The 27,256-nt window shown below is 42.2% G+C and overlaps 1 protein-coding gene across 2 annotated transcripts in view; it reads right to left on the bottom strand.

Annotated features, from left to right (window-relative positions):
- Window positions 1-27,256, bottom strand: part of SNTB1 (syntrophin beta 1) — a 159,799-nt gene that overhangs the window by 62,712 nt on the left and 69,831 nt on the right. For both annotated transcript variants that reach the window (XM_054017549.1, XM_054017548.1), the window contains exon 2: window positions 25,353-25,569. In XM_054017549.1, coding sequence (XP_053873524.1) covers window positions 25,353-25,569 — 217 coding nt within the window. The remainder of the gene's footprint in view (window positions 1-25,352; window positions 25,570-27,256) is intronic.

Genomic DNA, 27,256 nt, shown 5'->3' with positions numbered 1-27,256 from the left:
CAACTTACTCTCCCATTGCTGTCAACCCTAGCACTCTACATGGGGGGGTGACCCTAAAAGCCCCTCAATGCCAACTGGCAGAGAGCCCACCATACTGTAACTCATGTCAGGCCTGACACACTCATTACCTCCAACACATGGTCATAAAATGTATCTAAAAGGTGTCATGTAAGGTATATGTAAATTGATGACATGCTGGTCTTGAAAAAATCATTGCATGATGTATGTGTGAGTTGTGTACCTGCCTGACTGGCTTGGTCACATGCAAAGGACAATGAAAATATATTTACATATAAGGTAAACAAAGCCATCAAGCTAACAAGCAATGGAGAAGATAGCTTAGTGATCATGCCAGGGGACAGAATCGGCACCCCAGGAATCCTTCCTGGCTCTTGAGGCATAGACAGTGGACTTTGGGAAACATAAGGGGAGCAAAAACTTCTGAAAGTTGGATCCCCTAGCGTGGAGAGCTAGAGACGGTAACTTGATATAAGAACGAAAACTACTTAGGCAAAGATTGTAATTTGCTAAAATTAAGATTTAGTCACTAGAAACCATGTTTTGTTTGTAACCATACCGGTCTCTTTTTCTCTTCCTTGGTATCACTTAAATCTCTGTTCTTTATTTAATAAACTTATTCTTAGTTTTACTATAAACCATCTCAGTGCTGTTTTATACTGAAGTAAGTGTGAGACTTCAGCTAACCTAATCAACTGGAGCGTACACTATCTTTGGAGGCAATGAACTTAATTTCTGTGAGTGTCACAGTGAGAATGAATGGACACTGCAGAGAGACATCTCTGGGGAACTCAGGTTTAAACTGGAAGAGTCTCGAGGAGTTTGCTGGTGAGGAAAACAGACCCATGTGGCGGAGAGGTGGGGAGGGAGTGAGAATCTAATCTCCAGCAAAGCACACCCCCCTCTGCCTCAGCAAGAACGAAACACAAAGGCTTACAGTTCTGGGTGGCCTGAGCAGAGTGTCACAGGATGTCACTAAAGTAAGCAGATCCCATCCTAAATGCCAAGATTTTCAAAAACTGGAGACTAAAGTTAGGTTCCCAAATCAGTATTTTAGGTACCTAAATACTTTTCTTTTCAACAGGGCTGAGCACACAGTTGCGCCTACTTTTCTCAACAAGAGCTGTTGGGTGCTCAGCACTTTTGAAAAAAATCAAGCCACTTATTTAAAATTCCTAATTTTATATTTATTTATTTATTTATTTATTTATATTTCAGACCCTAACATTAGGTTCCTATTTTAATAATCTTGGCCAAAGTGTGCAGATCTGTTAAGAAAAATGACACTTTTACAAATTCACTCATCTGATCATGAGAAAGACAGACAGACAGAGACTTTGGTTATCACTTCATCCATTCACGCCTGGTGGGGTTATAATTATTGTAAACTGTTTTCTTCTTTTAATCCAAATTTCCTGATATCCATATGCTATATCCCACTGAGGTCAATCGGAGTAAAATCTGGCTCTATTGAGACTTAGATTTTAAATAATAATATCTAGCTCTTGTATAAAAACAACAAAGAGTCTGGTGGCACCTTAAAGACTAACAGATTTATTTGGGCATAAGCTTTCGTGAGTAAAAACCTCACTTCTTCGGATGCATAGAGTGAAAGCTACAGATGCAGGCATTATATACAGACACATGGAGAGCAGGGAGTTACTTCACAAGTGGCGAACCAGTGTTGACAAGGCCAATTCAATCAGGGTGGATGTAGTCCACTCCCAATAATAGATGAGGAGGTGTCAATTCCAGAAGAGGAAAAGCTGCTTCTGTAGTGAGCCAGCCACTCCCAATCCCTATTCAAGCCCAGATTAATGGTGTTGAATTTGCAAATGAATTTTAGTTCTGCTGTTTCTCTTTGAAGTCTGTTTCTGAAGTTTTTTTGTTCAATGACAGTGACTTTTAAATCTGTGATAGAATGACCAGGGAGATTGAAGTGTTCACTTACTGGCTTGTGTATGTTACCATTCCTGATGTCCGATTTGTGTCCATTTATTCTTTTGCGGAGGGACTGAATAAATGGACACAAATCGGACATCAGGAATGGTAACATACACAAGCCAGTAAGTGAACACTTCAATCTCCCTGGTCATTCTATCACAGATTTAAAAGTCACTGTCATTGAACAAAAAAACTTCAGAAACAGACTTCAAAGAGAAACAGCAGAACTAAAATTCATTTGCAAATTCAACACCATTAATCTGGGCTTGAATAGGGATTGGGAGTGGCTGGCTCACTACAGAAGCAGCTTTTCCTCTTCTGGAATTGACACCTCCTCATCTATTATTGGGAGTGGACTACATCCACCCTGATTGAATTGGCCTTGTCAACACTGGTTCGCCACTTGTGAAGTAACTCCCTGCTCTCCATGTGTCTGTATATAATGCCTGCATCTGTAGCTTTCACTCTATGCATCCGAAGAAGTGAGGTTTTTACTCACGAAAGCTTATGCCCAAATAAATCTGTTAGTCTTTAAGGTGCCACCAGACTCTTTGTTGTTTTTGTAGATACAGACTAACACGGCTACCCCCTGATACTTAGCTCTTGTATAGTGTTTTTCATCAGTAGATTTCAAAGCACTTTACAAAGTATTATTATCCCCATTTCACAGATAGGCAAAGGAACTGAGGCACAGAAAGCTGATGTGATTTGACCAACATCACCCATCAGGCCACTGACAGAGCTGGGAACAGAATCCAGTGCTCTCGCCACTAGGCCACACTGCCCTCCGTTTTAATAATTCTTCTAAGGAGAAGTATTATGTGGGAAAAAGACTTGTATTGCGCTACTTATAACAAAAGTTAATGTTCAGCTTGATCTTGTGAAACAATCTCTTTGCAAAAGTGTTATATGACAATATCTTTAAAAGAACCCCCAAATGTACTGTGTTATAAACAAAACATTGTACAAGCACTGTAATGAGAGACTGTTTTCAGTTACAATGAAATTTACAGCAAGTTTGGTGTTTGGTTCTTTTTAAGTTAATTTGCAGCAATGTTTGGTTTAAAAATAAATTCTCCATGGCTAAATAACTTCCAAATGACAACATGAATCCTTGCCATTTTGACTTAGCAGCCTGAATGACGTGTGTCACTTTAATGAATAGATATTTTAAACACACAAACATATAACTTGCTACGTTTGCCCCCCAGAGTGTATTTTCCTTGGCTGCATCTATTTAAAGTGTATGTCTAAAATAGCTATATTCCTTTTCCCTCACATCAGCTGTGTCAAGATGCAAATACAACAATATATAAATCGAGTCCTTCAGTTTCTTGGCAAAAGACATCAATTTAGTTCTTCTTATCCTATCATGAGCATTTAGAGGGTTTATCCCCAATAAATTCCTTTAATTGAATCAAAATAATCAAATGCTGTTACAATTTGGAATTATGCAATACATTTAATAGAAAAATGTGCAAAGTATCATTTGTATATGATTTTTTGATAGGGGTTATTTTTAGGAAAGGTGATTACACCCGGTTTCTTGTAAATTGTCTGTCAGACACCAAAGCTTGATAGTGATGTACTAACAACTGCAAATGGCTACATTACTGTTCACCACATGACAGGAAGATGGAATATATACTGTATTTTTTAAAGTGATTTTAGAACTGAGGAAAGATGATGTGTTGACAGTAATGACAACTGAGCCCTTCTATCCACGGAATACATTCAGCATGGGAAGTAACAATGCAAGTGTAGCGCCCGTCCCCTCCCCCTTGTGGCCAGTCCACATAAGAAGATGAGAGTCTACTATAGCTACCAACTATTTACTCCTTTTGCTCAGGGACTCATGATTTTCTGCTGAAAGTCCAGAGATCAAATCTTGCAGCTAGCCTGAATGAGGGTCATTATAGGAGCTGTGTAAATAACTGATTTTTTTGGTTTGCTGGCAGTTCCAAAAAAATAAACTAAACTGGTTGGGCTGAACCAAAACTGATATTTTTTCTGAATTTTAAGCAAGTCAGAAAAATTTCATTTAGTTTTTGTGCATTTTTAACTTTTAGCCCAGTGGTTAGGGCACTCCCCTGGAAAGTGACTAGTGTCGTTCTCACTCTAACCCCCTGTCTGTTCAAGTATTATCCAATACATAAAAAGGGAAATAAGGACAACCTGGGGAATTACCGACCAGTCAGCTTAACTTCTGTACTCAGAAAGATAATGGAGTAAATAATTAACAAATCAATTTGCAAACATTTAGAAGATAATAAGGTGATAAGCAACAGTCAGCATGGATTTGTCAAGAACAAATCATGTCAAACCAACCTGATAGCTTTCTTTGATAGGGTAACAAGCCTTGTGGATAACAGGTAAGCGATACATGTGGTATATCTTGACATTAGTAAAACTTTTGATACAGTCTCACATGACTTGCTCATAAACAAACTAGGAAAATGCAAAGGTGGATCGAAAACTGGTTGGAAAACCATTCCGAGAGAGTAGTTATCAGTGGTTCACAGTCATGCTGCAAAGGCATAACAAGTGGGGTCCCGCAGAGATCAGTTCTGGATACGGTTTTGTGCAATATCTTCATCAATGATCGAGAGGACACTTATAAAGTTTGCGGACGATACCAAGCTGGGAGGGGTTGCAAGTGCTTTGGAGGATAGGATTAAAATTCAAAATGATCTGGACAAACTAGAGAAATGGTCTGAAGTAAATAGGATGAAATTCAATAAGGACAAATGCAAAGTACTCCACTTAGGAAGGAACAATCAGTTGCACACATACAAAATGGGAAATGACTGCCTAGGAAGGAGTACTGCAGAAAAGGATCTGGGGGTCATAGTGGATCACAGCTAAATATGAGTCAACAGTGTAACACTATTGCAAAAAAAAGCAAACATCATTCTGGGATGTATTAGCAGGAGTGTTGTAAGCAAGACACAAGAAGTAATTCTTCCGCTCTACTCTGCGCTGATTAGGCCTCAACTGGAGTACTGTGTCCAGTTCTGGGTGACACATTTCAGGAAAGATATGGACAAATTGGAGAAAGTCCAGAGAAGAGCAACAAAAATGATTATAGGTCTAGAAAATATGACCTCTGAGGGAAGATTGAAAAATATTGGGTTTGTTTAGTCTGGAAAAGACAAGACAGAGGGGACATGATAACAGTTTTCAAGTACATGAAAGGTTGTTACAAGGAGAAAGGAGAAAAATTCCTCTTCTTAACCTCTGAGGATTGGACAAGACGCAATGGGCTTAAATTGCAGCAAGGGAGGTTTAGGTTTGAACATTAGGAAAAACTCCCTGTCAGGATGGTTAAGCACTGGAATAAACTACCTAGGGAGGCTGTGGAATCTCCATCATTGGAGATTTTTAAGAGCAGGTTAGACGAACACCTCTCAGGAATGGTCTAGATAATACTTAGTCCTGCCATGAGTGCAGGGGACTGGACAACCTCTCAAGGTCCCTTCCAATCTTTTGATTCTATGATTATGCAAAATGGAACCACTTCAGCAGGAGACACGGAGACCCATCCCAGAGCAGCCAAGAGCAGTGAGGTTAGGGCACTCACCTGGGTTCAAGTCCTTGTTCCAGAATGGGAATTCAAGCCTGGATCTCCCACACCCCAGGTGAGTGCTTTAGCCACTGGGCTAGATTTTATAAGGTCACCCCCCCCACCCGACCGCCTCCTCCTCTTTTCTGAACGGTGCCTAAATCCCCTAGTGAACCTAGCCTGAAAAATCAAAACAATTCATCTCGATATTTCTGAAGTCATTTTTTCATTTTGACCAAAAACAAGGAGCCAAAACAGACATGAAGTTGCAAGATGTTTCAGTCAACTCAGATGTGCTTTTTTCAGTGAAAAAAATGTTGAGCTGGGTGGAATTTTCAGACTAGTCATTATGCAAGTTTCCCTCATAGAGCGTTACCAAGTCATTTCTCCTGCGCTCAGAGGTCAAAGGCATTATAACTTCACTGCCTATCCCTCCTTGTCTCTTACAGTGTGTACTCGATACATTCAAAAATCCTACTGGGAAATGGTCTGTGTTAGCAGCTATTTGCTGACTCATGGTATTTCCATATTTTCTGAAAAGAAATATTGATGACCTTAGTGTAAACAAACTCTAAAGTGCTTAAATGTTTCCAGCAATCCAGTCTTTGTAGCTTTAATTGGCTCCCTGGCTGAACTGACCAACTCCTGCTGAATTATGTTTATCTGCAGTTTGGTGATAAAGTTCTCTTTTAATTCCCCATTGAATAGAAATATTTAGGGCAATGCCACAGCTGTGTTTACTCTCACACTCCACCACAGTTATGTAAATACTGCATATGGAACTATTTCTGATAAAGCCCATACCAACCCAAAGGAATTATATGTTAGCTCTAGATGGCTGCCAAGATGTGCGGTCTCTCTCCAGATTGGCAATGCATATGAATGATATCACATTTTCTCAGAGATCATTTGGCAAACCTTATAATAAAAGAGTAATTTTCTCTCTCTTGCAGAGTTCCAGTGAGCCAAGGAATATCTCTCAGCGTGCCTTTTCCTACTTACAAAACATGGGTTCGACATAAAACCCGAAACCTCTAAATGCTGCAACCTTGCAATAAAAAGAACATTCACTCCCACCTGAATTCCAGAGCTTTTATTTTATAGGGGGGCAGATATCTAAGACAAACACCCAGTATACTATATTAATCACGTATCTGATAAGATCTCACTGGAAAAGAGTGTTTGTTTTCTAAGAACCACCTTTTGTCAAATCACTTGAGGATTTTCCCCTCCTACATCATCTTAGGGCCAAATTTTGCACAGATTTACATCCTGTACACATGCTCATGGATCAGATTCAGGAGTCTGTTACTCAAATTAAAGGGAATGATAACTTCATTGCAATTAACCATGAGTGGAATCAACAGAGTTCCTGAAGTCAGCAGAACTACTCTGGATTTACACCACTGCAACTGAGAACCAAATTACTCCCACTAATTCCAGATTTCCATGGGGTATACAGTCAGCACAGCATTTGATCATTAAGGCCCATTTCTTTTCTCAGTTACCCTTGTGCAGCCTGCTTGGATCAGTGGGAATATTTTGGTGCATTTCTCCAATGTAAAGAAGGCCATTGTGTCCCAAGATCTCAGTCCCCATCCCACTCCAACATATAATGTTTCCCTCTGACTTCCCAGGTGGCTCCAATGGCAACAAGTGCTGGTAGGGTTGTGCCAGTTCAATTCCAGCTCTGGTATCAGGGGACTTAACTAGGAATAAGTTATTGAAATTAAGAAATGGAAAATTTAGGTTTCATTTCAAGGAAAAAGTCCCAAAAGTCCAACCTATTAGACAGTGGAATAAATTCCTAGGGAAGGTCGTGGAAGCCTCATTACCTGACATAATTAACTGTGGACCAGAACAATGTTATAGGCCTTTTTCCATCTGAACACTCTGTGGTTCCATGATTGTCACAAGAATGCCAACTGTGCTCAGTATTTAACAGTTTCTTGCTGACTTGCAACTAATGCCAGTTAAGTTGAGGATTTGTATGATGTAAGATACCTGTTAATTCGGAACTGGACTGGACTGAGATGCCCAGCTACGGTAGAATTTTGCCCTGCAATAAAAACGTGTACTGACACCGACTGATCTACAAATCCAAACTAACCATTTACTTTATCTAGAGTGGGTAATGAAAGACATCAATTTAAAAAAAAATATCTACAGACATTAAGCAATTTTTTTCCCCCTTTGCACAAAACTCTTATCTTCTTCCCTTCTCATGCTCTAGTCGTAGTAGTGCTGAATGCTGAGAGTGATATCCAGTCCAACCCTCATTAATATGGGTAACTGGTTTAAGTACAGAACCAATGAACCGAACTGTTTCAGGTATTGGTGAGGTCAGTTATTTGAAAAACCAAGGAACAGTGGAGTGAATGTCACAGTGAGTTTAGTGTCACATCACAGAACAAAATCAGAGACACTGAAGGATCTTGCCTGTACTCTGGACTGAAGCACCTTTAAAGCTTCCTGATATACAAAGCCAGTTCACGTTGCCTTCCATGTGTGTTTGGGGTGAGAACCTAGAGCACAGCTCCTTGAAGCAACTAGCTGTAAATGGAGGGGGAAAATGTGTGTGTTTTGATAAAAACAATACTTTAAAAATCTCTCACAGAAGTTACAGCTATCCTAAAACCACTGCCAAGTTCACAGAATATAGTGTGTGCAGTTTGTGGTGAATCTCCACTAAGTGAAGTGTGACTATACTACGGTACAGTACATAGTACGATCACTTTATTCAAGGAAAATCTTAGAGAATATGGGATAGAATCTCATGCCAAAGCAAGCATATAACTTCCACTGGCTTCGGTGGGAGTTAGATGATTCTGTGGTGGGAAAATAGGGCCCCAATTAAGATAAATCAGGCAGCAAAGTCACAAGACACTGGGGTGAAGAGCGGGACTCCGGAAGCATCCATAAAACAGCTGAGGAAAGCAGAAGAATGAGGATAGTCTCCAAGAAGACTGTCTTATTAGTCGACTGCCTGCCATAAAGAGATTACTAGAAGAGCACACTCCAATTCTTTTAATTTTACACTCTTTTAAGATGAAAGGACAAGTGCCTCCACAAAGAGATCACTAATGCGCTGTGCAGAAAGGTTAAATAAAAGAAGCAAGAAGAAGAAAGCAACATCTGAAAGAAAAAAAAAAAAAAAAAAAATCACAAAATTCCCTAGGGTTCAATTCCTCGCAGCACGGTTCAGTAGAAAGAGCAGTAGCCTGGGAGTCAGCTCTGTCACTGACATGCTGTGACTTGGGACAAGTAATTTCACTTTTCTGTGCCTCAGTTCCAACATCTATAAAATGGGGCTAATGATACTGTCACATCACACCCACATTCTTCATAGAAATATGCTTATGATATGAATATGGCATAACTAAGATATGTTTTATGCAAGATGGGTCATGTAAAGTACCATTGAAAAGGTTATGATTTACTGAATATGATTATCCTATTTGTACACATATATCATTTCTGTACCTGAAGTTAGAAATATTGACTATGTAACAATTACAACTGTGTGTGTACTTCGGGGAACGCCAGCCAAACAGCAGGCAATCAGCCTCAATGGGCTATTTAAGGAGGACAATAGAACCTTGAAGATACTAATCTCCCACCTTCCTGAGCAGTTTCCTGGGATGCTGCTTTGACACTGCAAGGTCATATGTTGATGTCACCTGGTACAGAGTACCACCTTGGACACTGCTGGTATTTTTCCACTGGAAACAAAGCAATCCCACCTCATGTAAATCTTATTTAAGGCTGGGAAGGGAGTCAATCAAAGCTCTTCTCCATTGCTTCCCCGCCCAAGAAGGAAGACTGCTGAAAGCACCCGAAGAGACAAAGGAACTAAGCTGGGGAAAGGCAAGGGCTTAGTTCAGGCCGAGGCAGGGGTCTAGTCTGTGAAGAGAAATAACTGGAACTCTAAACTGCGGAAACTCTGTAACCCACCTAAAACAACGTTTAGGGTGAGAAATTATTATTTGTAACCTGTTTCTTTAGTGAATCAAGCTAGGGTTGGGTGTTTTGTTTTATTTTCTCAGTAATCTGCTTTATTCTGTTTGCTATCACTTATAATCACTTAAAATTTACCTTTTGTAGTTAAACTTATTTCTTCTTTATTCCAAAACCCAGCTTGTGCAATTCATATTGGGGGTGAGGAGGGGCAAAAAGCTGTGCATATCTCCCTCCACATTGAGGGAGGGGGCGATTTTTATGAGCTTGCGTTGTACAGATCTCTCTATACAGCACAAGACAATATTGTTTTGGGCTTTATACCCCAAAGGAGGTATGCACGTGAGTGCTGGGTAAATTCCCTAGCTGAGTCCTCCCACAGGGAGCCTATCACAGACTCTGTGTGATTCTACAACTGGGTGTGTCCCTACCTGCGTGTATGCTGGAAAAGGGCTTAAGAGCCTTTCACAGCAGCATCAGTATAAGTGCAACACATCTGGTGGCATGCCAAAAGGGGGGTCCAACCCATCACAGATACTTATCCTCCTTTGTAAATACACTACAAAAAAACCCCTAGGTAAGTGCTAAGTATTCCTATCCTCGTGTGAGCAGATATAACAATGTCAGTCTAACTCCCTCATACTGTGATCGCAATCAAAGAAAAAGGGACTTAGTATGAAAACTGTGTGTGTGTGAAAACATGAGTGCAGTTAAGTGGCCATAAGGCGTTAAGAATAGCTAGGGTTGTATGTGTAGATTCCAGTAAAACAATTCCAGCAATACGAGCCCCCACCATTAGCTGTAACCAAGTCTGTAGTTCACACACGCTTTCCTTTTATGGACACGGCGGGTCATTTATTCTGATGTAACGTTTATCTAGTCCCATAGAAAAGCGCAATGCTTTACAGAGACTCGGCGGGCCAGTTCATTGCCCTGCACCTGTAGTTATTTACACTAGTACAAAATGAGTGTAAAGTGGATGCAAAAATGCAACAAAATCAGAACATTAGCATTTTGCATTGGTGCGAATCAGCAGTTCTCAAGCAGGGGTCCGGGGCCCTCTGGGGGGCCCACGAGCAGGTTTCAGGGGGTCTGCCAAAATAAACCAGAGAACAGGGCCAGTGTTAGACTCTCTGGGGCCCAGGGCAGAAAGCTGAAGCCCGAGCCTGCCTCCTGGGGTTCAAGCCAAAGCCTCAGCAACTTAACTTTACAGGGCCCCCTCCTGTGTGGGGCTGAGGGCAATTGCCCTGCTTGCTACCCCCTAACACTGGCCCTGGTTTTTAATCTACTGGATATGCAGAAAAACAGTTGTGTCACAGGTGGGCTGGGGAGTTTTTCTAGCGTGTTGGGGGGAAGAGGGGGCTCAGAAAGAAAAAGGTTGAGAACCCCTGGTGTAAATGACTACACAATTGGCAGGGTAATGGCAAACCAGGCCCACAGCAGGCTCCGCGTCCTGAAGATCTTACACTTCACAGTACAGAAAGGCTCCCATTGTCTTCAGTGAGCAGTGGATCGGGCTAGATGTTAGTTACAGAACTGGATTTAAGGATTAGGGGTCCAGTGGGTAAATGAACTGATGGAAGCAGAGTGCTCAGGTTAACTGGGCTGCAGAGTGGGAGGGGGAGCAGTGAGGGGCTGGAAATCAGAAACAGCAAAGGTTGACGCTGGAGAGGCAACACAGAGGGACTCTAGTGAGTTTGGAGCAGCTAGTGTAATTGATCATCCTTCCATTTGGCAGCATTGTGTGTGTGAAGAACATAAACATAGTTTATGTGTAGCTTGGCATCAGACTTCCTATATACAGACACACACTAAAAATACCATCCACTTACTCTGTCTCATTCGTCTGTATTTTTCTTTTCCTTCACTCCACTCTTCCTCTTGGCTGTATCTTTCCTTCCTTTTTCGCGTTTTCTCTTTAGACCATCTTTTAGAGTTGTATTACTACAGATCAGATCCCCTAACTTCCTTTCACACTTTCCATCCCCCTCTCCCTAGCTTGGATTGTCACCCTTCCTCCTTATATTTTGGTTGTTCTCCTCGTTTCCTGTTCTTAACCTCTCTCTCTCCTTCCACTATATTCTCTCCATGTCTTCTTCCTACATTTTTGTTCCCTTTCCCCATCTCCCCACCCAATTTCTCTCTTCTCATTCCCCGACTCACTCCTCTACCCAGTGCCTCTAGCACTAGTCTTACCCCTAGAGACGGTTGAAAAATGGGAGCCCTCCCCCAATAGAAAATGGACTTTTCATCAAAAAGCCCATATCTTAATGTTTTGGGCCAGAAGCCAAAACCTTTTGAGGGTGGTTTTTCTGTTTTTTTTTGGGGGGTGGGGTGGGGTTGGACAAAACGTCAAAATTTTCCATGGAGACCAAACACTTTTCACAAAAAGGTTTCCATTAATCAAAAGTCCAATATAAACTGCAAAACAATTTTGGCACAAAATTTTCAACAAATCCTAGAGTCTGCTGTCTCACCATCACAGTCCACCGCCACAGACATTCAGCCCTGCTCACACCCAAAACCACAATTTATTCCACCTGCCTCTCTCTCTCTCGCTCTCACACACACACACACACACACTCTCTCTCTCTCTCTCTCTCTCTCGCAGTTTTCTGCTCTTCTCCCTCTCAATAAGGAGAGGGAAGTATGGGAGAACATGGCTCTCTTTCCCTTTAAGATGAGGAAGGAGTAAGGGAATGTGCCCGGGTTTATAATAATCCTAATTTGCCTCAAGACATGTTAGATTTCATTAAATGTACAACCAGCACAGCACCCTTTGGCAGTCGGTATGAGCTGTATTCCTCAGTCAGAATCATTTCTCTTTCTCAAGGTCCTAATTCGCACACAATGTTAAACCATTAAAAAGAAAATACTGTGGATAATAAATAACTGCATTAAAGTCTGATGATTAAATAATACTGAAGGTTAGAGCTGCGAGCAAGCTGGAGCCATTATTTTAATATGACTTTGTGTCACTTTTATTCAGGACCCAACACTGTAGGTTTTGGAAACTTCCTTCCCTTACAGAGAGGCGTGTGTCACTTGCTGTGTTTGATAGCTTAGGAGAGTGTCCTCACTTCACAGCTGGGCTTTCCCTTGGATCTGCAATGGCCTTTCTAACCCTACGTCTTCTCCTAACTCCCCCTCAAAGTGTTCTGGGGCTTGGTCCTCCAGCCAAGCCACATAAAAGCATAAACCCCTTCCGTAGTAGTCCAAATAAAAGTCCAAACAAATCTTCAAACTAACAGCCTTCCTGCCCTTCTTCGGCTTCACTGTAGTTTCCTTGTCGGCTCTACCTCAGGGCTTCCCCTGCAGAAGCCTGGCCCACTTCTGTAGAGTTTTCTCTCTATTGTCTCCTGTCTATTAAATCCTATCCCAGGGGTTCTCTCTACCAGAGAGACCTGTCTCCTCCATTGTCTCTCCCCAACTGAGCTTCTCAATCTACTTACAAGGTTTATCTCCTCTGGCTAGAAGGCAACAAATTAATTATCCCTCAGGTGTAGAGCAGAAATAATTGGAGTTCATCCCCTTGCCTCGCAGCTAGTGGGGTTAAGCCCCATCATAGACAGATTATGCCTTTCCATTGTGCTTGGTGGTCTCCAAACGCTCAGAGAATTGTTTCTCAAAGCACAGGTTGAACAGGCCTAATATGGTGAGTTTAATACAGCAAGACAATTCAGAATTAAGGCTAAAACTGCAGCCTGACCTTGTTCAGAGACGACTTGGCCAAGGTCAGATAGCAGCTTTGTGACAGAACCAGGAACAAGACCCAGGTCTCCTGATTTCCAGGCTTCTACATTCATTCTTAGACCATACTAACAACATAAAAACACTATCTCACACACACAAGTCACAAGCTAACAGCAACAGGAGTATGAAGAGAAGGTGAATAAAGCAGACTGTTAATATTTATGATTTGTATTACCACAGCACCAAGGAGTCCTGGGAATGGACCAGGACACCTCTGTGCTAGGTGTTGTACAAACAGAAAAAAAAGACGGTCCCTGCCCTAAAGAGCTTACAAGTATAAGACAAGAAACCACAGATAGGGGAGTACAAGGAAGCAATGAGGCCTGGTCTACTCTTAATAATTAGATCAACCTAGCTACGTTGTTCAGGGCTGTGAAAAGTTTTGTGCCCTGAGCTCTGTAATTAAGTTGATCAACCTCCCCCCGATGTAGACGAGGCTAGGTCTATAGAAGAATACTTCAAAAAGAATTTGTCCTACCTACTGCCCCTTAGAGAGATGGATTGACAACATAGCTGGAAAAAAACCTTCTACACTGTAGTGCCATAGCTGTAGCGGCTGTAACGTTGACCTGCCCTAAGACAATATTAGTTTGCATGTTAGGCAGTGGTCTCAAGTTGTTTGTGTGCATCATGACAAAGGAGATATTTAGGGAGGGGTTTGAAAGAGGATAATGAAGTAGCTTTGCAGATATTCATGGGAAACTCCTTGTAAGCGTGCTGGGAGTAAGCAAGAAGCTGCCTGTTGGAACATTTAACAAGTGGACAATGGAAGCCAGCATTGGAGGTGGGAGTCAACAGCTTGATAGCAACTGACAGTTGATAGGTAGCGTGGGGATAGGCTATGAAGAACCTTGAGAGAGAAAACAACTAGCTTATGTTTGATGTGATAGAGAAGGGGGAGGCACTGGAGAGGTGCAGTGAGAAACGTGACATATTCAAAGTGATGGGCTAGGAAAATAATATCTGCAGCAGCATTCTGAACACACGTGATCAGGGCAAGACCGCATTTGTGACAGGCAAAAAAGAGATGTTGCTATAATCAATATATGAGATGATGAGAGCCTAGATAAAAGTTTTAGCTATGTGGATGGACAGGGAAGGCCAGATCTCAGAGATATTATCCAGAAAGCATTGGCAAGATTTAGACATAACTTGGATGTTTCTCAAGGAGCTGGCAGTTTCTCAAGACAACAATATTAACAGCACAACAGCAAACTATCCTGATGCAAACAGTAAGAACAGTAAGAGGCCAATATGGCTCCATAGGGAGCTGTTTAATGAGCTGAAAATGAAAAAGGAATCCTACAAAAAGTGAAAACATGGTGTTGGGAGCGATTGGGGATTGTTATCTGCCCCCAGCAGTACTGCCTAGTGATGGTACTCTGGGCTGTGTCACCCGGCGGCTGGAGTCCACAGCTACGTCGCTCTGCAGTGGGAGTCCACAGCCACATCACCCGGGGGGGTAAGGGAACCTGGGCCTCCCTGCTCCATCAGTTTCCAGCCCAGGGCCCAATGAAACAATTATTTGAAATGTTCAGCCTAAGGGATGGGCTCCCCTATGCCTGAGCCACTTCCTACTCTGGCTTCTCTTCCTTTGTTAGAGTTTCTGGTTCGCTTTTCAGTCCCTTGCAGTCGTATCTCGATGTCATCAACCTCAATGACTTAAAGGCCTGGGGCTGGTTGGCAGCGAAGCCTGGTCCCTGCCACATGGGGCTTCAGTGGCTTTTCAGCAGGAGCCTGCAACACACAACCGCTCCGACCACCCTGACTGAGCTAAGCTATTCCCTTCTGAGCTCAGCCTTCACTGTTAGCATGCCAAGCAGGGGCGGTTGAATGGGGTTTTCTGGGCTCAGAGTTGCTCCTCAACCCTTTTCTCACCAGTGTGGAGTTTGTACTCCCCATCACACATGGGCAAATTGCTGAGAGAGAGTACAAAAGACTAGCACAAACATATAGGAACAAAATTAGAAAAAGCAAGGCACAAAATAAGTTACACCTAACAAGGGACACAAAAGGCTTTAAGAAAAGGTTCTTTACTTACAAGCAAGAGAAAGATGAAGGAAAGTGTAAGGCCTCTATTTAGAGGGAAAGAAGAGCTAATAGCTGATGATATCAAGAAAGCTGTGGTGTTTAATGCCTATTTTGCTTCAATCTTTGCTAAAAAGATTAATGGTGATCAGATACACAATTAATATTAACAACCAGGGGGAAGGAACACAAGCCAAAATAGGGAAATAACCGGTTAAAGAATATTTAGATAATTTAGACATATTTAAGTCAGCAGAGCCAGATGAAATTTATTTTATGGTACTTAAGGAACGACATGGAGCAATCTTGGAACAGTTAGCAATTATCTTTGACAACTCCTGAAGCAGTGGTTTTCAAACTTTTTTTCTGGCGATCCAATTGAAGAAAATTGTTGATGCTCATGACTCAACAGACCTGGGGATGAGGGGTTTGGGGTGTAGGAAGGGGCTCCAGGTTGGGGGGGGCTCAGGGCTGGGGCAGGAGATTGGGGCACAGGGTTACCTCGGGCAGCTCCTGGTCAGCAGTGCAGCAGGGGTGCTAAGGCAGGCTTCCTGCCTGACCTGACACCACAGACTGTGCTGCACCCCAGAAGCGGCCAGCAGCAGGGCCGGCTCCTATGCGGAGGCGCATAAGCAGCTCCGCGCAGCTCTTGCCCACAGGCACCACTCCTCCCCAGCTCCCATTGGTCAGTTCCCAGCCAATGGGAGTGTGGAGCCGGTGCTCGGGGTGGGGACAGCTCCTGGAGCCCCGTGGCCCCCCCACCTAGAAGCTGGACCTGCTGCTGGCCACTTCTGGGGCACAGTGCGGTGTCAGAACAGGTAGGGACTAGCCTGCCAGAGCCAGGCAGCACCGCCGATGGGACTTTTAATGCCCCAGTCGGCGGTGCTGACCAGAGCCGCCATGACCCAGTGCCTTACATTCTGCGACCCAGTACCAGGTCGTGACCTGCAGTTTGAAAACCACTGTCCTGGAGGATGGGTGAGGTCCCAGAAAATTGAAGAAGGGCAAACACAGTACCTATCTTTAAAAAGGGGAACAAAGAGGACCCAGGGAATTATAGAGCAGTGAGCCTAACTTCGATACCTGGAAAGATTCTGGAACAAATGATTAAACAATCAATTTGTAAGCACCTGAAGGATAACAGGGTTATAAGCGATAGCCACCATGAATTTGTCAAGAACAAATCATGCCAACCCAACCGAATTTCCTTCTTTGACAAGGTTATTGTCCTAATGGATGGGGGATTGGGGGGGAGCAGAAGACGAGATATATCTTGATTTTAGTAAAGCTTTTGACACAGTCCTACATGACAGTCTGATAAGCAAACTGGGGAAATGTGGTCTAAAGTAAATTACTATAAAGGTGGGTGCACAACTGGATGAAAGACCATACTCAAAGAGTAGTTATCGATGGTTCACTGTCACACTGGGAGGACACATTTAGTGGAGTCCCATAGGGTCAGTTCTGGGTCTGAAACTATTCAATATTTTCATTAATGACTGATAACACAGTGGAGAGTATGCTTATAAAATCTGCAGATGACAGTAATCTGGGAGGGGTTGTAAGCACTTTGAAGGAGAGGATTAGAATTCAAAACAACCTTGACAAATTGAAGAATTGGTCTTCATTCAACAAGATGAAATTCAATAAACATGAGTGCAAAGTACTAATCTTAGCAAGGAAAAATCAAATGCACAACTACAATATGGGGAGTAACTAGCTAGGTGGTAGTACTGCTGAAAAGGATGTGGGGTTATAGTGAATCACAATTTGAGTATGAGTCAACAATGTGATGCAGTTTCAAAAAGGCTAATATCATTCTGGGGTTTATTAACAGGAGTGTCACATGTAAGACATGGGAGGTAACTGTCCTACTCTACTTGGCAGTGGTGAGACCTCAGCTGGGGTACTGCGTCCAATTCTGAGTGCCACACTTTAAAAAAGATGTGGGCAAACTGGAAAGAGTCCAGAGGAGAGCAACAAAAATGATAAAAGGTTTAGAAAACTTGACCTATGAGGAAAGGTTAAAAAAACTGGGCGTGTTCAGTCTTGAGAAAAGAAGTGTGACTGGAGACCTGATAACAGTCTTCAAATAAGGTAAGGGCTGTTACATTATATATTTATAAATATATAAAGAGGATGGTGACTAATTGTTCTCCATGTCCACTGAAGGTAGGACAAGAAGTAATGGGCTTCATCTGCAGCAAGAGAGATTTAAATTGGCTATTAGGAAAAAAATTTCTAACTATAAGGGAGTTAAGATCTGGAATAGATTTCCAAGGGAGATTGTGGAATCCCTGTCATTGTAAGTTTTAAAAAACAGGTTAGACAAACACCTGTCAGAGATGATCTGGGAGGTTTACTTGGCCCTGATCAGCAAAGGGGGCTGGATTTGATGACTTCTTGAGGTTCCTTCCAGCCCTACATTTTTATGATTCTGTGTCAGGACTTGAGAGGCCCAAATTGAAGATAATGCCCAGATTATGGGCCTGAATGAAAGGCAGAAAGGTGGTGCTGTCCACAGTGACTGAGAAAGTAAGCAGCTGGGGAAGGATTTGGTGGGTAGGGAGAAGCTTAAGAGCTCTGTTTTAGTCATGTTGCGCTGATGGCTAGACATCTACGAGTTGTGTCAGAGAGGGGGGCTATTTTAAGTTGGACAGGAGTAGTCTGGAGTAGAGAGGTTGATCTGTGAGTCATCAGCATATAGAACTGTGGTTGCAGATGCAATTACTCAGAGATATGGTTTAGAGGGAGAAAAGAAAGGGACTCAGATCAGAGCACTATGGAACCCCCACAGAAAGGGTGAGGAGGATTCTCCAAAGGACATGCTGATGGAGCAATTAGAGAGGTAGCAGGAGAACGAGGAGAGGATAGGGTTACAGAAGCAAAGGGAGAAATGACAAGATTTCAACAAGCAAAGCATGGTCGACAGCTTCAAAGGCAGGTGACAGGTCAAGGAGGATGAGGCTGGAGTACTGATTCTGAACATTTTAAATTGATGCTATCTATTAATAAGAAAAAAACAAGCACTCTTAGAAAGCATGGCAGTACACCTGATACCCAAACAAGATTGTAGGAATTCTAGGCAAGCTGTAATTGTGCCCAACTGAAATGATTTAGGGCTAGATCATCTCTTCTTTTCACGCTCAGAGATTGGTATATGCTGTATCCCACCAAACTTGTATTGATTTTGTTAGAAATTCTGTTAGTAACCAGCAAACTGCGTGCCACTGGCTGTTGTGGAGATTACACCCACGCAAAGTAAAATTGTTTCTCTCTCAATTAAATGATGATCCACAGAGAGACAAAGCAAAGTAAGACTGATTAAAGTGCTTCTTCACGATAAAAGCCATTACTCACTTGCTGCAACTTGGTCATTCTTAACTTGCACTGTATGCAGAATACACTGCCACAGAAGACCGGATTCTCTTCCCACTTACACTAAAGCAAATCCACTGGCTGTAAAGGAGTTACACTGATATAAATCAGGAGTACGAGGAGAATCCAGCTCATATTTTGTAACACCAACTATGCATTTTTTTGGATACATGGAAAATAGGGCTGTGAGCATGTTTCCTAATAGTAAGGTTTTCAAATCTTGGTGAGTGTCCTGGCCAGCTTCCCATTCAGGTAATTACATCTGTGTGATTTGGCTTCTTAAATCTGCCCTAAACCTCAAAGTTACAGAGACAGACACATTCCACCTCCCCGCCAAAGCAGGGAGGATGGGATACTCACCTAGGTCACCCCTACCCCCCAAATTTGAAAGAACAAGACATGCACCCACCTTCACACCAACACAAGAAGCAGGAATGAAACATGAACCAGCCTTTCCCCTGTTCTAATGATCAGCTGCATGGATATGGACCTGCAAAGCTTCAGGGATCAAGAAAGCCACATTTGAATCCCCCCACCAAAAGTCTTAAATTCTCATGAGCTAGTGCAACTAGTGAAACTGAGAATCCAGGACCGATATTAGGTGCCAAGCTACATGCTCTCCTCTCTTGTGGGTTTTATTAAAAGTACAGCACTCCCACTGTGAAAACACATTTATAAAATGACTAGACAACACTTACAATGAAAGCTGACCTAATAAAATAGTTCATTGTTTTCTAAAACAGCTTTATTCAATATCACGTTACTGTGCCCTGCCCTCTGCTAAAACATGATCATATTTTTATTCTGTCCTCCTCCTTCACTGCTTGTTTATTTCACTCACCCATTCTGCCTTGTCATTAAGACTGAGCTCTCTGGGGCATGGGTTGTATTTTACTATCATAGAATCATAGAAGATTAGGGTTGGAAGAGACCTCAGGAGGTCATCTAGTCCAACCCCCTGCTCAAAGCAGGACAAACCCCAACTAAACCATCTCAGCCAGGGCTTTATCAAGCCAGGCTTTAAAAACCTCTAAGGATAGAGATTCCACCACCTCCCTAGGTAACCCATTCCAGTGCTTTACCACCCTCCTAGTGAAATAGTTTTTCCTAATATCCAACCTAGAACTCCCTCACTGCAACTTGAGACCATTGCTTCTTGTTCTGTCATCTGCCACCACTGAGAACAGCCGAGCTCCATCCTCCCTGGAACCCCCCTTCAGGTAGTTGAAGGTTGCTATCAAATCTCCCCTCACTCTTCTCTTCTGCAGACTAAATAAGCCCAGTTTCCTCAGCCTCTCCTGGTAAGTCATGTGCCCCAGCCCCCTAATCATTTTCGTTACCCTCCACTGGACTCTCTCCAATTTGTCCATGTCCTTTCTGTAGAGGGGGGCCCCAAACTGGACAAAATACTGCAGATGTGGTCTCACCAGTGCCGAATAGAGGGGAATAATCCCTTCCCTTGATTTGCTGGCAACGCTCCTACCAATGCAGCCCAATATGCCGTTAGCCTTCTTGGCAACAAGGGCACACTGTTGACTCATATCCAGCCACATCCTCTGTCACTAGGTTGCCTCCCCCGTTCAGTAAGGGTCCCACACTTTCCCTGACCTTCTTGTTGCTAACATATTTGTAGAAACCCTTCTTGTTACCCTTCACATCCCTTGCAATATGTCTGTACAGTTGTCTATGCCATATGTCTTCACTATACGCCGGTACAGTTTCTAGCACAACTGGGACTCAACCTGATTGACTCTTCTAGAAACAATTAATAGCAGCAGCATGACTGGATATTTCTTCTTATAGAAATGTCCTATGGAATTTACCAGAGAATAAACTTTCTAAAGCAATTTTTAAACTTACCGACGGAATTCTACATTAGGGTTCTAATTCTCTATTCAATCACTAAGATGGTTTAAAAATTCTATAACGAAAATGTTATTCTATATTCTATTCAATGAGTATTTTCAGTAATTTCTGTAGGACCCAACTGGCTTTACTATTATCTGCCTAAATACTATCACTCTGTGCAGGTTGCCTAGGTAGCTATGTGTCACTCAGCTGCTTGGCTGGATAGTTTTACTCACATGCGCAGGGTCTAACTGATTGCCATATGTGGGGTTGGGAAAAACTTTTCCCCAGGATCAGATTGGCAGTGACTATGGGGGTTTTCCACCTTCCTCTGCAGCATGTGGCATGGGTCACTTGTCAGGATCACCTGGGTATATCTCACTTAATTCCCTGCCATAGCAGGGGCCCCGGCATTGGTGCTCCTCAGTCCCTGCTATTCTCTACCATGTGACATAATAGTAATACTGTGGTCTAATTTTGGTTGTTGGGGAGTGGGGGCGTGTCCTGGAAGATGACAGTGGCCTGTGATATGAAGGAGATGCTCTGGTAGCCCATCTAGGCTTCAACTCTATGTCACAGTGAAATTGTCCTTAACTCCCCTTTCCCAAAGGGCCCAGTGTTACAAATACTATGCTCATAAGTAACTTTATCCTTGAGAGCCGACCCACTGAATTTACTCTTTAGGATCACACTGCTTAGTCCAGCTGAACTGCTGCCAATGGGTAAAGTTACTCATGTGCACCAGTGTTTGAAGGATTAGGTTGAACACATTTTGTTTAGTTGGATAAATGGCAAGCGGGGGTTTGAGTCAATGCAAAACAGCAGAAACCTGAATTGATTCAGCTTGCCTCATCAGTCATTTTATCCAGCATGTGTCATGTCTTTTGCATATTGAGCCCATAAATGTTTTTGCATCAGGCGCAAAAGAGGCTTTAAAAGCAGAAGAAAACAAATCTCACCTAAGGGAACTCATCAGAAATCGACGAGGTTTGTTGTGCTGCGGAAACATTTACTGCTTAGCGATATTAATAACTTTTCCCAGTCTTGAGTTACTGGGGTGGGAGGGGGAACTTTTTTCCCTTTGAGGCCTGACAATCTCTAGTACTGCTATTGTATATGACACTTGTCAATAAAAATGAAGGCAAACAGGCTGCAGTGGTAATTACCTCAACCTAGCTTCTTCCACCCTAAAATATAACACAGGCTCCTGTGTCTGGATCGGCATGAGTTAGATAAATAGTGCTAAAATGCTCTTTATGTTTCCTCCTTTCACCATGTTTGTGTTTATTAAAAATACTGTCCTACTCCCTCAGACCTTGGATTGATTTGTATTGTATAGGACATATTTTTCCTTGGGCTGATGTCTTTCAGGTAGCAAAGAAAATCATACACCATCATGCTAACACTAAACTAATGCACAGAAACGTTAGGAGAGAGAGAGAGAGAGAGAGAGATGGGCCTGTAACAATGCTCTGGGTCTGTTTTTTTGCAGGGACTGAACCCAAGATCTGTGGATCTAAAAGCATGCAGCTTTACTGCTGAGCTAACAGGAACAGGTACATTAGACTGTTTAAAGGCAGTCACAGACTCATGAACCTCTTTACATGGTCCAGTCTCTAGAAGGAAAGAAAGACCCTATACAGGCCCAAACTGGAAAACCAGACCTCGTATCTCCTCCGTGTCTGGGTAAATCTGGTTCTAAAAATCAAACTTCAATTTTTTTTAAAAAAGAAGAGGTATTTCCTTCTCAGTCGCTTTCAACACAGGGGAACAACTGTGCTAAGTAAAACCAGTTCAGCAGAAATCATTCTATAATCTAGCCCCTCTAGCTGATCTACAAAATGGTTCTACTGCACAGCTGTGACCATGTTGTATGCAGACCTCTTCACAACCATGTTTGGGCTTAGCCACATATGAAAGTGATTTCAAATACAGTTTCAAGTCCTAGTATGGAGAGGGCCTTAGTGCAGGCTTTGGCAGCCAGCTGATTCTGCTATTATAAACACTACAGTAAAGTTTCATCATCAGTTATAGGATCCATGTGTGTTAGGGAACTGTGTTATAAAACAGTAGTGCACTGAACATGCTGTAACATAGTGTGGTCTTGCCTGTGCTTTAAGAATGTTTTGGAATCCAGCTACTGTCCTGGTCTAAGTTACAAAGGGTACATCTTCTAACTTGCATTATGATGTCATTCCACTATGGAAAATTCAGTTCTGATATTCAGATATCTAAAAAAAGAAATTATGCTCATGTGACCCACAACATTCTGCGATTTCACTGCTCTTGTCAAATGGCAGAGAGACCGTTTGCTTGTATGGAAAAATCCAGCATAGAGTAGTGTGAAATTTTGTATGCTGGCCTACAGTAAAAATCAGAAGTCACTCTTTCCACAGGAAACAAAAGCAACCGGAACAGAAAACCATGCTAATGAATGACATGGCTCTCCCACGCATTATTTCTTAGTAACACCAAAAACTGCACGTTACTACCATATTTTGTCATGGATAAAACTTGTATATTATTTACAAAGTATTGTGTACAATGTGATGTTGGTTCCGCAAAATGGTTTTTAAGCAAATTTTAGGGTCAGGGTTGTGGTAGAGGCCCAGAATTACAACATAGCAAAAGATTAGGCCTCAACTGGAGTATTGTGTCCAGTTCTGGGTGACATTTCAGGAAAGATGTGGACAAATTGAGAAAAAGTCCAGAGAAGAGCAACAAAAAATGGATAAAAGTCTAGAATACATGATTTATGAGGGAAGACTGAAAAATCTGGGTTTGTTTAGTTTGGAAAAGAGAAGACAGAGGGGATATGATAACAGTTTTCAAGTACATAAAAGGTTGTTACAAGGAGGAGGGAGAAAAATTCCTCCTCTTAACTTCTGAGGATTGGACAAGAAACAATGGGCTTAAATTGCAACAAGGAAGACTTAGGTTGGATAGTAGGAAAAACTTCCTAACTGTCAGGGTGGTTAAGCACTGGAATAAATTGCCTAGGGAGGCTGAGGAATCTCCATCATTGGAGATTTTTAAGAGCAGATTAGACAAACACCTGTCAGGAATTATCTAGATAATACTTAGTCCTGCCATGAGTGCAGGGGACTGGACTAGACCTCGAGGTCCCTTCCAGTCCTATGATTCTAAGGAGGAGAAAACTCAAAGAATCTAAAACTAACATGCGGAAAATATTGTTATTCTCATAGTGGTCCATACAATGGGAATGGAGAGGGTTTTTTCCCCACCTTATCAGGCAGCCTGTGATTGGGAGAACTGCAGGCTGGAAGGCTAGTGATGCAGCTGCCAATCTCCATTTTAAAAAACAAAAAAAACCCAGCAATCTAGAGAGATGGGTCCAAACCACTGCCCACTGTAGCAATGACAGCTTGCAATAGTGCTTTGGGTTGTTACCGCAGAAAACTGGACTACTCTTTTATAAGGGTTGACTACCACTAACCTTGCCAACAGCCCTTTGATGAGTTGGGGACCAGGAAAGGAAAAATGAAAATAGAATATCAGGGTTGAAAAGGACCTCAGGGAGGTCATCGAGTCCTACCCGCTTCTCAAAGCAGGACCAATCCCCAGACACATTTTTGCCCCAGATCCCTAAATGGCCCCCTCAAGGATTGAACTAACAACACTGAGTTTAGCAGGCCAATGCTCAAACCAGAGCTTTCCCTCCCCCCATAAGTGAACCATAAGAGCAATATGTACAAAAAAAGGAAGAAAAAAGTGAAAGAAAAAAACCCTAAAAGAACAACAGAGCTAGAAGTGGACAGGAGAGGTAGAGAAAATTAAAAGAAAACAGCCAAAATATAGGAGCCCTTCCAAGATGCAATACAAGGGAGCTGGAAGCATGCATCCTTCAAACCATCATGAGGGATGGGAGTGTCTCCAGCAAAAGCCAAAAGCATGGGGAATCACTGCTTTACACAAACACCACCTCCTCATTCGACATGAAATGCTAACTCTGAAAATGTAATTTTCAGTCCCTCCGATATGTAAGTGCTGAGAATCAAAAGAGTTCCAAGCAGCTTCTTTAAAAATGTGTGTGCTAGAGAAGAACAAAAAGCCCATTGTTTGGATGGAAGAATTGGTCTCTATTTCCACCCCCTCACTGACTCTATTGGTTCTCTTTGTTAGCAGCTGTTAAAATAGATGATCATTGAGCGTGCTGGTGTGATGCAGCTGTTCCACACATGTTATAAATAAAGGCCAGTAAGCTTATCTTATTTTTAGCATCGTGAAAAAAATTAAAAAAGCCACAGAAAATCCCCATTTATTTTCTCAAATGTAACCTCTCTCCCTCATTCTCCCCTTCAATAGTCAGAGTTGCATTTAACTGACAAGACAATTAGGCCACCCTTAAAAAAAAAAAAAAAAAAAAAAAAAAAAAAAAGGGGGGCAACTTTTTTCCTTCTTGGCTGATCTTATTTATCTGATGCTGCTATTAGTGAGTGGGGATTCTTCTTCTTGAAGAAAATCATACAACTGTGCTAACAGCAAAGGGTTAATTTGTGTATTTCTTATGAAAAATATTTGGACTGTGCCACCAGAGCTTTTTTCCAGTACATACCCCAAAGCTGATGAATGTGTTTTTACCACAGCAATCTCATCAGTGTTATGAAATGCTTTGTTGTGAAGTGTTTGCAAAAACACTTTGAGATCCTCACCTGGAAGGAGCTTTGTAAAAGCCAAGGGCCAGATTATTATCTCAGTTCAATGGAGTTAGACGTAACAAAGAATCTGATCCTCGGTGTTATCGTTCACAGTATTCAAGCTTTATAGTTAACAGCTCTAAGATGAATAATAGAATAGCACGTTCTAATGCAAAAAATTAGGCCAAGACAAAGCCATAACTTACCTGTTTTCAGGATCCGACACAGTCATGTTGCGCGTCACGTAGCACATTTTGAGTGGAATTGTTTTTTTGTCTCTGTGGATGACGAGAGAAAGCTGCGACAGTGGGTCAGAGGATACACCTCCCAACCGTGGTGATTCAGGTGGAGGCGTTTCCCACCCAATTTCTGAAACTGGAGAACCTTTCTTCACATATGGGGTTGCTTCTCGCATGTACTTCACTATAAAAAAAAAAAAGCAAATAAACAAACACTCAATAGATGCTTAGATCCAATGTGAATTCAAACAATTATTACTATTTATTGTTTCTATTGGGCTAGCATCATTATGCTAGATGCTGTACAACCCCATAGGAAGATACGGACCCCACCCTGAAGAATTTACAGTCTTCTTCAAAATGACACAATAAGTTGGTGTAACAAACAAAAGAGGGACTGACAGAAGGAGAACAGAGGTAACTGCAAGAAGACTAGGTAGATTCACAGAAGGGACCATTATGATCATATAGTCAGATCTGAATAACACCAGTCATAGAACCTCACCCCATAATTTCCATATCAAGCCCATAACTTCTTTTTGCACTATAGCATATCTTTTAAAAATATAATCTGGCCTTGATTTAAAGGCATCCAGTCTGTCTTGACTTAACAACTTCAACCCCCCACACCCCTAGGTAAATTGTTGCAATGGTTAACTACCCTCACTATTGAAAATTTGCACCTTATTTCTGGTTTGAATGTGCAGTGTGGTTATAGCCATGTCAGTCCCAGGATATTAAAGAGACAAGATGGGGGGAGTAGACCTGAAGAGGAGCTCTATGTAAGCTCGAAAGCTTGTCTCTCTCACCAACAGCAGTTGGTTCAATAAAAGACACTACCTCGCCCACCTAGTCTGAATTTGTCTAGTTTCAGTTTCCAACCACTAGATCTCATCACACCTTTTTCACACTAGATAAAAGAGCTGCCTATCAGCCCTCTCTTCCCAGTGTAGGTACTTGTAGACCACGATCAAGTCACCTTTTCACCTTTGTGATGATTTGGAGATATGTCCATATAACCTATGAATTCTGGGTGATACTATGAAGTAGCATCATGAAATTCCTGTCTTTTTGAATGTGAAATTCCACCCTGGTTGGCATGGGCTGTATCACATCCTCCTAGAACAGATACAATGGGGTGGCAATCAGAACTCAATGATCCTATTCAGTTGCAAACACCTTGGAACAATGGGTGAGCTCGAGCCTAGGAAAATCCGACCTATGGCTATGTCTATACTATCACTTATGTCAATATAACTTAGGTCGTTCAGGGGTGCGAATAAGCCACCTCCCTGAGCGACATAAGTTATCCTGACCTAAGCACCGGTGTGGACAGCGCTACCTCAGCAGGAGAACGATGCAGCTGCGCCACTGTAAGCTCTCTAGTGTAGCCATAGCCATAGTTTACACTACAAATTATTTTGTGAATAATCCACACCCCGGAACGACGTAAGTTATACCGACCTACACACCAGTGTGAATAGCACTATGTCTCCTGCTGACACAGTTACTGCCTCTCACGGAGGCAGGAGTTATTAAGCCGACAGAAGAACTCTCTCTCATCGGCTTTGAGCGTCTTCACCAGAAGCGCTCCAGCAGCGCAGCTGCATTGGTGCAGCTGAGTCACTGTAGCGTAAACATAAGGTATGTCTATATTGCCACTTTTGTCAGTATAACTTCAGTCGTTCAAGGGTGTGAAAAAAAACTATTTTTCAACTGTAGATGTGGCCTAAATTTTTTTTTTTAATGGATTATTTTCAAACTAGAGTTTTTCAAACTACTTATTGAAAATAAGTTCCAATAGGTTACTAAACTGTGTGCTGGTGATGTACCAGCACTTGGCAGCCAAAAGAAACTTTGGGCCCAATACT

Source organism: Malaclemys terrapin, chromosome 2, assembly GCF_027887155.1.
Source record: "Malaclemys terrapin pileata isolate rMalTer1 chromosome 2, rMalTer1.hap1, whole genome shotgun sequence".
In the NCBI taxonomy this organism is placed as follows: Eukaryota; Metazoa; Chordata; order Testudines; family Emydidae; genus Malaclemys; species Malaclemys terrapin.
Note: the sequence above shows the minus strand (reverse complement) of the source record. Positions and strands in the feature narration are given on the sequence as shown.